The following is a 12600-nucleotide window of genomic DNA, read 5'->3' as shown; positions in this document are numbered from 1 at the left end:
TCAGCTACGTTATTCACATAACTGAAGCTGCATAACTTAGATTGATCCATCCCCACCACCCTCCCCCCGAGTGCAGACCAGGCCTCAGCTAATAAAATTCAATCCTAGAGTCCTACTGTAGGTAAACAGCTATAGGACACTGGTTCCACACAATGTTTTAAAAAATCCCTACTTTCCTAGAATTTCTACTTTTTAGAATGATTGACTTGCAATTCTTACAAGAATATACAAGTAACAACACTGGATTATGGAATATACAAGTAACAACATTATGTAACATGAAACACAGCCCCTACCTTATTAAAGAGTATGATACTGCAGACACTGCTGGGAGCAGTATTTGCTACTGTGAATAATTCCATCAGAGTCAATGGGGCTGTTCTTTTAAGTCCTATCCAACATGACTAAGGATTGGCCCAGCAGCAGCTTCAATCTTGCAGTCTTTACAATGAATTACACCAATTTATAGAAATAGTTCGACAAGTGTTCAATTTTTGGAAGCCAGTGGAACTGCTTCTTGGAGCAAAAATTCATCACATGAGTAAGGGATGCAGAACAATGCTCTATCTACAAGAGCACTCAGATGTGTTTATTTATATTCAGCTATAATGAAAGCACAGCAAACTTTTCCCATATCATTTAAATATTAAATTTTGTCTTCCTGAGATATACTATGCAGATGATCCACAAATAGTTTTTTTGCAGAACTTGTACCACTGGCATTTGATTTTTTAAAATATGTTACGAAAATTTGAGCCAAAGATGATATCACAAAATCCCTTATGTTTAAAGAAAAATGTTAAATCAATTAGAGATAGCTGAAATAAAAGAACGATAATTTTTGTTTCACACCAGTTTGCAGTGTAAGTTTTTTAAATATAAAACAAAACTTGTTCATGTTCTTTTGAAAGTGATTGTATTATGCAGTGTGAAAGCTGGAATGTACTCATTTCTTTAACACAAATATGATGTTATAAACATTTTACTAATTAACACTCTTTAGAAATGATAAATAGAGTTGGAATCACTAATCAGGACTTTGAAGTGTTTTGTGCACACACACAAAAACAATGAAACTTGTAACATTCAAAACACAAACTTGCATGGGGAATTCTTTACCAAGTCAAAGGTTTTTCATTTGAGTGCTTTACATGGAAACCCAACAGAAACTTATTACAACACAAATTGCATTCAGGATCAGGGTATTGAAAGGATCTGCTCCAGTCTGACAGGCCAAAAATTTAGATGTATGCATAATGAATTCTGTAAGATTAACAAAAACTACATTGAGTTCTATTCAGAAGCTGCAACTGAATGTAATTTGAGGCTATATATATATATATTTAATAAACTGATAGTTTCAGATTCAGTCTTTCTGTAGAAAATAAATAAACCATTTTTGTGAATTTGTTAAAACTATCCTATTAACGCTTTTTTAAAGTTTTGTGTTAACGGTGATTAAACTAATCTATTCAGGTTCTCATATGACACTCTCACCATGGTACCTGTGCAGCTAGAAGATAATACATGTCCAAGAAACAATACCAAAAAACAGTAAAATGTACAGGATGAAAAAGGAGTCCTTTAAGAGAGTCATGTATGGAGGAGACTCATGACTTCTTACTTTTTTTTACTGTTTAGCTAAACATACCTTTCATTTGGTTTATCTGCTTATTATTCTCTCTCTTCTGATTGTTTAAGGATAGCCGTCTCTTTTTAAAATTATTGGTAAAAGTATGTATGACAAGCACACCTTGGAACAAACATATCACTCACCCTCCCCCATATAGTAACTTCATCAATCCCATTGTTGATGGTGTTATTGGATGTAATGTTTGAGAGATTCAGGCTTACGGCCCAAAAGAAAGAAATGAAAGCAGAACAGATTTGATCATGGGTGAATGTACAGCAAAGAAACATCTTACAAACAAAAAAAAGAAGTGGCTGTGCATGACGTATAGTAACGCTTAGTATCTTGAGTGCAATTGGTTAAGAGCACCTCTGGACAGATTACAGTAAGAATCCTGAAGAAATACTATGAACAAGTATCATTGCTTGAAGACTGACTGACATTTTACTGATTTTATAGAAACACAGATCACATAGAAATGCTCCATAAACCAACACTTTCAAAGTGATCATAGAATATCAGGGTTGGAAGGGACCTCAGGAGGTCATCTAGTCCAACCCCCTGCTCAAGGCAGTAACAATCCCCAATTATTTATTTAGCCCCAGATCCCTAAATGGTCCCCTCAAGGATTGAACTCACAACCCTGGGTTTAGCAGGCCAATGCTCAAACCACTGAGCTATTCCTCCCCCCATTAACTAGCTTATTAATCTCAACAGACTCTGAAACATGTTGAAAATTGTTGGGAAAAAATTGTAAAGTGACAGAGCGACTTAAGTCATTAAGTCTTCACTAGGGGGCGGGGAGGGTTTCGAATTAAGATACGCAACTTCAGCTACGCTATTTGCATAGCTGAAGTCCAAGCATCTTAGTTCAACTTACCTGGCCACCCTTGCGGCAGCGGGTCGACTGCTGCGGCGCCCCCGCCGATTTCGCTTACTCTCCTGCCAAGGTGGAGTATGGGCGTCTATTAGCGGATCGATTTATCACGTCCAGACGAGATGCGATAAATCGATCCCCAATACATCGAACACTACCTGCCAATCCAGTGGGTTGTATAAACATACCCTTAGACACTTTTGAAACTTTTCCCCAGTGAGTCAATAAAGGTTATTTGGAAAAGATGTTAGTATAATAGTAATTGAGAAAAGTCAGTGCTTTAAGATTAATTCATTAATGGATTTTAAGGCTAGATTGGACCATTATGATTATCTAGTAACACCAGCAGCACAAGAGGCCTCCCAGCCCAGGCACACAGACTCATGCTAGCCAGACTGAAGCTAACATGCTAAAAATAGTGTGGACATTGCAGCTCTGGCAGAGACTCAAGCTAGCCACCCAAGCTCAAGCCTGCTTCTGAAATATTATAAATATGAGTCTGGTGAGAGAGGGTGGATGAAAGCTGCTTGTGCCCCCTGCCCCTCCCACCCCCGACCCATGGAACAATCTTTCAGGAAAGCTAAAGAGTGCATATAAGGCACTGATACTGCAACTAAAAAAGGAGAGACAGAGTGTATGTACAGGAAGACAGAATTCTGCCAGAAACTGACAGGGCTGAGCCCCAGTATTTGACAGATAGCAGGTATAATGAGCAGAATTCAGACTAATGAGCAGAGGTCAGACTAGTGAGAGAATTTTTTGCCCCAGTACCCCAATTCAGGAAGCAGAATTCCAATTCTGACATTAATCAAGATGAAGTCATTATGATGTTATTTCACTTTTAATTTATACATACACAGAGGTCTCTTGTATATCTTTTGCTGAATAATTTTCCCTCAAAACTATTCCAGTATCATGACTTACAAGTACTTTAGAAAAAAGTCTTCATCTTATACTCCCTTTGCAATATTATTCAAACTGCTGACTTCAAGAGAAGGACCTCAAAATGCCACATCATGGCCATATTTTTCCCTGAGAAAAAGGAATGTTGTAACTATTGTGATAGCAAAATATTTTACTTAAATCAAAACTCCTAGCCTAAATCAAGAATGTACATAGTGGGTTGAGCAGACTATTTTTTCTGCCATAGTATTTCAAGTCAATAAAATGTTTTCATATACATGTACTGAAGTTATTTAATCAGTGCTTGTTAGAAAACTAAAGGAAGCTCAACAACCAGACTGTATATCGTAGTTATGAGACACAAACCATTCAGCACAGACGTAATATTTTTTCCCATTAACATAATTATTTCCTACTCAGTAAAATGAAAATGATATTTTAGCATTTTGAAAATAGGAGAAAATGACCTTAAATGCTTTATATGACTATAAAAACAAGCACCAGTGCTTTATTTGCAAATTATCATGCATGAAATGATCAACTCAGCAAGTTTATCACTCAGAAAAGTGCGTAGTCCACCAGATATAATCAATTTACATGTAAAGATATGGCTAAATATGAATTTTAATGAGTTCTTGTCATTTCATGTTGATCAGCTGCTATATCACCATAGTTCTGGAGAGTGACCATAGCTAATGTTGCAGAAACAGCAGTGCATGCAGAAATTTCACAAAGACAATGCAAATCAAACATGAAGGAGGTTGTTTCCATATAAATAAGTTAATATCTGATTGCTAAGCCACATTTACCTACCAGTAACTTAACAGAATATTTTAAAGAGACCATTTTCCATGGCACCTCCACACACACAGTACAATAGTTTCTTCACTTCAAAGCCCAGAGGTTCATGTTTCAACAAAGGAAAAGAGCATTTCAATTCAGAGCAGCTGTATATAAGTACAGTATTATTAGAACCTGAAAATATGGTCACACAAGATCCAACATTTTGGGAGATAAGGACACTTTCTAGCTTTAAGAATGTGTTGAACCACAGCTCCGCAATAAAAAGTTTAATACCACCTGGAAATAATAAATAAAAAGAAATGAGGCAAGTGAATTAAAAGTTACTTCTTAGCAGATAGTATTAGTGAGATGATGTTTTGGAGGTATCTGGGATGAGAGGCAAGGTTTACCATATAGCCTTGTGAGAGTGAAGGCTGAACATGAATATAGAGTAACACAGAACACCACTGTATAGTAGTCTCAAAATGAAGCTTATTTTACTTATTACAGTATGAGACAAGTAAATAAAGTTTATAATCTTCCAATCATTCTTCTGATTTCAACTAACTTTATTAATAATTTACATATTCAGCTACAGTAGACAGTGAATCATTTAGAAATCATATTTGGTATAATTTCACATTTTTGGTGTGTAGAAATCACTTATTTTGATAAAATGGAACAACAGACAAACATTCCATATTACTTTATAGACTTTGTCTATTAAAATAATTTCCTTTTTTCTTTTTTTAATTGTGGAATGGTTAGTTTCATACATATGAAATAAAAGAAATGCTTATGAACCTGTGACCTTGCAAATATACACAGCAACCTTCATAAACCAGGCTGAGTATGACTTGATACATATTCTTGAGCCAGGCACATGTCTGGACACATTCCAGATGTTGTAATGTAGGTAGGGTTTGCTTTTACTTTGGTGGTTGTGATTTGCCATGCGCTGAGGCAAAGTGCAGCTGAAAGGTCCTTCCAGCCATGTTTATCTCATTTGTATTTTCAAGGCATCAGTTTCTCCTATTCTCCCTTGTAGCGAGGGGGCCTCTTTTCTTTAAAAGCAAGAAGACCTTCAATTCTGTCTTTTGTTGGAATAGTCTGCAAAGAACAGATTAACTTTGTATTATCGATACCGACATTTAAAAAATAAGGTATATTGACACCTTTCTTTAATGGATGCGATCTGCAGACTATAGTATAATACTGCAATTACAAAAGTGTGTGAAAACACTCTGCACACAACTGATTCAGAGACTGAGGGCCAGATCTTCAGCTGGTATAAATAAGTATCACTCCACAGAAGTTACTTCAGCCATGCTGACTTATACCAGTTGAAGATCTGGCCTTCTGTGTTTTAAGATAATTATTAAACACAATTATTTTAGTATAGAAAGAACATTTTATCATTAAAGCTGTAAAATAAGATGACTATAAAAACTTCATTATTTTACACCCACAGTTATACTTTCCCAGGTGGTTTAACACTGCTGACAGTGGATGCACCCAGAACTACTGATCGGGGGTAGGGGAGAGTTAAAATTCTCACAAGTGCTTGACAATCACTATAGTGCCTCCAGTATTTCCCTATGTAACATGTAAATACCTCCTTTGGCAGAGATATGGCAATGGCTTGAAGGGATTAAAAAGATGCTGAAATGATGGGCATATTAAAAGATTCCTCAAATAGAGTAGTCAGATAACAAAACAGGCTCTTGTTCAACTGTCTAAATGATCAAGCCTCATATCACTTTAGGTCGTCATCAACAGTTTACTCTTTAGTTTGAAACCCTGCTCACACCTACAAAATTAAAACTACATAAAACTAACCACGCACTGTACGCTTACTTCTAACCATGCACTTCTACTCGCACAGTTCATAGTCTGACCTCCTGCATAACAGAGCAATAGGACTTCCATGTTTCAAGTTCAATAGCTGTACTTGATCTAAAGCAGCCAATCCTGATTTAAAAATTTCCAGTGATGAAGAATCCATCACAACACACTAAGTTTTTTCAGTGATTAATTACCCTCCTGTTAAACAACTGCATCATATTTTTAGTTTGCATTTGTCTAGCTTCAACTTCCAGCTCGGGGTTCATATTATACTTAGATTCAAGAGCCCTCTATTATCAAATTTCAGTTCCCATTGAGGTACTTACAGACTTGGATCAAGTCACCCCTTAGCCTTCTCTTTGATGCACTAAACAGACTGAGCTCCTAAAATGTTTCACTGTAAGACATATTTTCCAATAATGTAATCATTCTTGTGGCTCTTATCTGAACCCCCTCCAATTTTTCAACCTCTTTCTTGAAGTGTGGAAACTAGAACTGAACACAGTATTACTGTAAGGGTCATACCAATGCCAAATACAGAACTAATATAATAGCTCTACTCTTACTTAATTACTTACTACTCTGTTTAAGGGGTTGGGATAAAACATGCAGGGAATCTCTTCCCTCTGTGTAGGCAGAAAGGCAGAATCTCTCTAGTTTATGGACCAGATTATGGACCAGATCCTTAAGCATTATGTATCAGCATATCTCCACTGAAGTCAACAAGGATATGCTAATTTACACCATCTGAAGATCTGGCTCTGTGTCCAGCTTCCCCTCCTTAAATAGCCCCTTTATACAAAGGGATGCCTTTGTCTTAAACTCCACTTCCTTCTTTAAGATTTCCATGTAAAAAATAAAATAGAAATGGCTAAGAGAAAAGGTTAAATTTCGTATCTGAAATGCTGCTGGGAGAAAATATAAATTACTTTTGAGCTGCGTTTCTGTATGATTTTCAATATAGTCTTTAACTGAGGGGTTTTGGGGTTTTTTTTTGCATAATTGTGTTACATACCTGAGCATAACAGGCTTCTTCAATTGCTAAGCCTGTTACTAAATCCACCTGGGAAACAAAAAATAAATATTGTAAGAGTGAATAACTTTCTGTACATAGCGCACACTTTATTTTCTGACAGTTAACTCAAATACCGTATTCCTATATCCCAAACATTAAAGCAATCCAGCGAAGTCCCTCTGCACAGTAACTTCATGCAGAAATTCTTCACTACTCTGTGGTTATGGGTTGGTCGGTATTTCTGTAATCAGTTTCCTTATTCTGTGATGTAATCACTATTCAGTAGATTGTCAAACTCAACTGCAATTTCAGCACTTAAAAAGGGTCAAATTCATGATATTTTCATACTTCAATATAGATAATGTTTTTACCCCTCAGCCACGAGGCCGAGAAAAAGTGAAGAAACAGCAGTCATATACTCAGACATGTTTTTGTGAAATATGGTAATACATTGATAAGGTATATATATTCCTGATGTGATATAATATTTCTCCTTCCATTATTTTATTACATAATATTAGTATTTTACCTATATAAATTGTATAATTTTATATGTCCTTTATTTGCTTTATCAATAATATGCATTGATAATATATATATATAAACTTGACAATATATTTACATTCATGCATTTTACCTATCATGATTCCAATGTTGTACAATTTAAAATATACGTCAATTTTACCAAAATATTGTAATAAATTAACAATATGTATGCAAGTCCAACAAATTACAAAGTGTGTTTCTCAAGAAATGCTATTACACAACCAGCAATCACATGATCAACAAAAGCTTTGGTGATGCAGTAAGACTGCCAATAATGGATAGACTGACTACCCACCCAGACCATCTTAAGGACCTATCTAGAGACTGATCTGTAGGAGCTTGATCTGCCAGGAAGCTATATCTCTTAAGGATTTGTCTTGATGATTTGGAAAATATATAAGGATGAAACCAATTTTGATCTTGGACTACCTCTAGGACCCTCTGAGATCTCTTTGTGTGGTGGCCAAAACAGCTGAAAGGGCTTATTTTCCTCCTCCATTATTTCTTCTTTGTTTAGCTACCTGCTTTTCATAAGTGTTATATATTTCATGAGTGGGCAGTTTTTCTACTAGCCTCTGAAAGCTGGGACCTTGTGTACCACATGGGGTTTGTCAACAAGGTCATTTTCACTCACCTACCTACTGTGTCTGGAACTTAGAATTTTTTCTTACAAAAGTTTCTACCTTGTGTACCACTGAATTCAACCTTGGATTTATACCCTTAAAAAACTAATTTGTATTGTGCTTAATTTACACCTTTTGTGTACTTTTACTTTTCATCATTAATGTAACCCTACTCAACTCAGGTGTCTGGGTAGTTGTATGTCAACCTTTAAAACAAACAAACAAAAAACTTGAAACAGAGTACATCCTTAATTTATCCTGTTATACTGAAGTTTTACATTGCAAATGAGCTGTGATCACACTCTTCTCTGGGCCAAACTGTGCTCTACGTTGTGATGCTGCAAAGATTCATGCCCGGACTTAACTTTAAGTGTCTGAGTAGTCCCACTGAGTTCAGCAGGAGACTCATAGGCTTAAAGTTAAGCACAAGTGTGAGTCTGCTCACATCTTAATGAACTCTAGAGCTAGATCAACAGAGAACACTCAGGAGTGGCTGCTTGGCATATCTTTTTGTATTTAAATCAGATTCTTAACACTATTCTATTCTATACTAAATTATTATAAGCAGCAATGTTCTTTTTGGCCTTCAGTTTTACTGGCAAACCTTTATCCTGTTGATGATGGGATTGATTTTCATATCATTTGGTTTTAAAATAACCATAGTTTTTACAGCATGCTGCACATGAATTTAGGAAAGCTTTTTTCCCCACCCTTTGGCATGAACTACTATTAAACAAGTTGTATGTTTACTTTCTAACATTAATAACTCATGCACATTGTATCAAGTTATAACAAGTTTTGGTACTATAGTGCCCCGTCAGCCTCAACCATATCTTCAGGAGCAGGATGAAATCAATATGAAGTCACAAAAATAAGAACCACTGCTTTACTTTAGACTGGATTCAACTAACTAGGTTTTGAAAGACTTTATGGTTTGAAATTTAAAACAAGTCTAGAAAGAACATTAATTTTTAATCCTCTATTTTCCCCTCCCTCCAGGCTTCCACTCACTGTTACCAACAAATATATATCCTTACCTCCATCCCTTGATTGATGGCCAATTTTGCAACTCTTATTGCTAGAGGTCCCTAAAATTAAAAAATAAATCAGATAGATCTACATGTCAGCAGATACAGCAAAACTGCGGTTCAAAGTGTCTACATATGAATGCTAGCATATTAGCAATCTGTAGGCTTTGTCTGTTCTTTTTAATAAGTAATATGACCATGATACATATTTTCTTCCAAATATATGTATCTAGAACTAAAAAAAACCCTAAAAGCAGCATATAATTTTCAAAAACGACATGGTACCAAAACAACATAAAAAGCCTAAATTGTAGAAGTGCTGAATGCCAGCAGCTTCAATGGACTTCAACTTGAGTTGTGGGTGCTCAACACCTTTGGAAATTAGGTTCAAAGTAACCAAATAATGATGGTACTATAGGATTCTATGTGATCTACTATATTATGTCCTAATGAGTGTATAATAAAAAGACATGGAAGCACCTAAACAAAAAGAGAATAAATCAATGCTAGCCTCAAAACTAAAATGCATGAGCTGCAAAAGCAAGCCAGCAGTCAGATGGTTGACCTCTGTCAGACTGTGCAAAGGAGGGAAGAAGGGAGGGAGACAATGCAAGAAGCTCAGTCTCCCACAGAAGGGCCAGGAATGATAGGAATCCTTTCGTCAGGGAGTGCAAGCAGTTTGGATAGTTAGAGCCACCACAGGCACTAGCTTCTACAAACACATGTATTGGCCAAAGGAGCTGGTAGGATGCAGAGGGGAGAGGCTAATGCATCCTCTTCAATGATTATATAAAATTGTACCTGCATGAGGCACAATGCTGTCAGAGCTCCTAATAGAGCAGTTAACCTCCGCACTGTCTCCAATGTGAATCTGTGGCTACAAATCATAATCCAGGCCCTCTTTCTTTTAAAATGTGTTGTGGCAAACCCAGGACAAATAGCTACCAAAGGAGGGATAGTAATTAGTCCCAGAGGGGCTAAAAGGCCTCTCCCTATTCATTGAGGGGAGATAGCCATGGAGAAATAAGGTTCAGCTGGAACTGGGGTTGCCAGAGAACTAATTAGGTTCAGCTGGCCCAAATTTCTGGAGACCTTTTTAAACCCTCCATGGCAGGGAAGCAGGGAGGGAGTGAGAGAAGCAGAGAAACTGCCAGTGAGTAGGTGCAGCAAGATGCTGAACTCTTCCAGCCAGGAAGACTTGCACTCTTCCCAGAAGGGGAGAAAAACAGAGCAAAGGACTGACTGAGAAAAGGATCAGCCAGACCCTGCGCGACCAGGAAGGACTTTACTTTGCCCAAGCCTGTGCCCCCAAGGAAAAAGGGGACTGAGCCAGCAGAGGAGAAACAGGTCCTTTGCCACAGTGTGTTTTTTCATATGTTGTTTGATAATAAGGTTTTAAAAACAAAAATCAATAGTTCTTTTCAGTGTTAGTTACATGTACTGTATAATTTGCAGTATTTTCCACCCTATGAGAGGGATTTCTGAAGTTACTGTGGAAAGACAAATAAAGTGGTGAAGTAAACGAGGATTTTATTTTAAATGACACTCAATATAGACCAGGATCTGGATGGAATTAATCTTCCTGCAGAGCCTTCAACAGGGAAGAGGATTTATCAACAGCTCCCCCAGAACTCAATCATATTCTGGACACACTGGTGATTCTCCCAAAAATCTTCTCTAGTGCCAATGTGCAAAGTCTCCTGAAATAGTCCCCTGAAGATATTCCATTTCTGTTGTGAGCTCAGCATCAACCTACAGTGCTCAAGGACTGATCATTTCTCAAGGGCCATGAAACACATAAAAAGATTATTAATTTGTTAAGTGCTGACAACGAGGTATCAAATAAATATAAAAACAGTTCCTAACACAAAGAATTGATGGTCTACAAGATATAGAAAAACAAGGTATACTTGGGAGATCCAAAGGAGTCATTGTTGTTCACTTAAAATACATATGTTTATGATTATATATATATTTTCACTTAAAAAAAATAAAACATCTAGAATCGCAGGGTATGTCTACACTATGGGATTATTCCAATTTTACAGAAACCGTTTTTTTAAAACAGATTGTATAAAGTCGAGTGCACGCAGCCACACTAAGCACATTAATTCGGCGGTGTGCGTCCATGTACCGAGGCTGTGGGATTCTCGGAGCGCTGCACTGGGGTTATTATCCTGTAGCTATCCATAGTTCCGCATCTCCCCGCCCATTGGAATTCGTGGGTAAGATCGAATGCATGATGGGGCAAAAACAGTGTCACGGGTGATTGGGTAAATGTCGGCACTCATCCTTCCTCCGTGAAGGCAAAGGCAGGACAATCATTTCATGTCTTTTCCCTGGATTGTCCTGGCAGACACCTAGCAGGCAACCATGGAGCCTGTTTTGCCTTTTGTCACTGTAACGTATGTGTACTGGACGCGGCTGACAGAGGCGTACTGCAGTGCTACACAGCAGCATTCATTTGCCTTTGCAAGGTAGCAGAGATGGTTACCATCCCTATTGCACTGTCTGCTATTGTAAATTGGCGATGAGAGATGGTTATCACGTCATTTTGCACTGTTTGCAATTGGAAATTGGCAATGATGGTTATCAATCCTTTGTACCATCGGCTCTGTCAAGGTGCTCCTGGCTGGCCTCACTGAGGTCGGTCAGGGGTGCATGGACAAAAATGGGAATGACTCCCCGGGTCATTCCCTTCTTTATGTTTTGTCTAAAAATAGAGTCAGTCCTGCCTAGAATATGGGGCAAGTGTACTAGAAAACCAGAGAGCACAGCCGCTCTGTGTCAGAGCCTCAGAGATCCCGCAGAAATGATGAGCTGCATGCCATTCTAGGGGGTGCCCTTGTAACAACCCCACCCGTTGCTTCCCTTCTCCCCCAACCCTCCTGGGCTACCGTAGCAGTGTCCCCCCATTCGTGTGATGAAGTAATAAAGAATGCAAGAATAAGAAACACTGACTTTTTAGCGAGATAAAATGAGAGGGAGGCAGCCTCCAGCTGCTATGATAGTCCAGGGAGTACAAAATCTTTTTTTTAGACATGAAAGTGGGGGCAGGGGCGACGATGGAGCTCAGCCTCCAGCTGCTATGATGAGGGCGGTTACCAAGCCTTTGGTACCATCTGCCGGGAATGACCAGGAGTCATCCCCATTTTTACCGAGGCCAGCCAGGAGCACTCACGGGATGATGAGGATGGTTTTCCACCATTTTGCACCGTCTGCCATCAGGAAAGGAAGGGGAGGGGATGCTGCTGTTCAGCACCACGTCTACAAGCAGCATGCAGTAGACATACGGTGACATTGAAAATAGGCAAGAAACGATTTTTTCCCCCTTTTCTTTCACGGGGCGG

At 38.0% G+C, this 12600-nt stretch overlaps 1 protein-coding gene across 1 annotated transcript in view; it reads right to left on the bottom strand.

The window, feature by feature from the left end:
* Positions 1-4457: 4457 nt before the first annotated feature.
* Positions 4458-12600, bottom strand: part of AUH (AU RNA binding methylglutaconyl-CoA hydratase) — a 193890-nt gene continuing 185747 nt past the window's right edge. The window contains exons 8-10 of the mRNA XM_075067192.1: positions 9260-9310; positions 7054-7101; positions 4458-5303 (exon numbers count right to left, since the gene is read on the bottom strand). Coding sequence (XP_074923293.1) covers positions 5226-5303; positions 7054-7101; positions 9260-9310 — 177 coding nt within the window. The 3' untranslated portion in view covers positions 4458-5225. The remainder of the gene's footprint in view (positions 5304-7053; positions 7102-9259; positions 9311-12600) is intronic.

This window comes from Chelonoidis abingdonii, chromosome 6 (genome assembly GCF_003597395.2).
Source record: "Chelonoidis abingdonii isolate Lonesome George chromosome 6, CheloAbing_2.0, whole genome shotgun sequence".
In the NCBI taxonomy this organism is placed as follows: Eukaryota; Metazoa; Chordata; order Testudines; family Testudinidae; genus Chelonoidis; species Chelonoidis abingdonii.
Note: the sequence above shows the minus strand (reverse complement) of the source record. Positions and strands in the feature narration are given on the sequence as shown.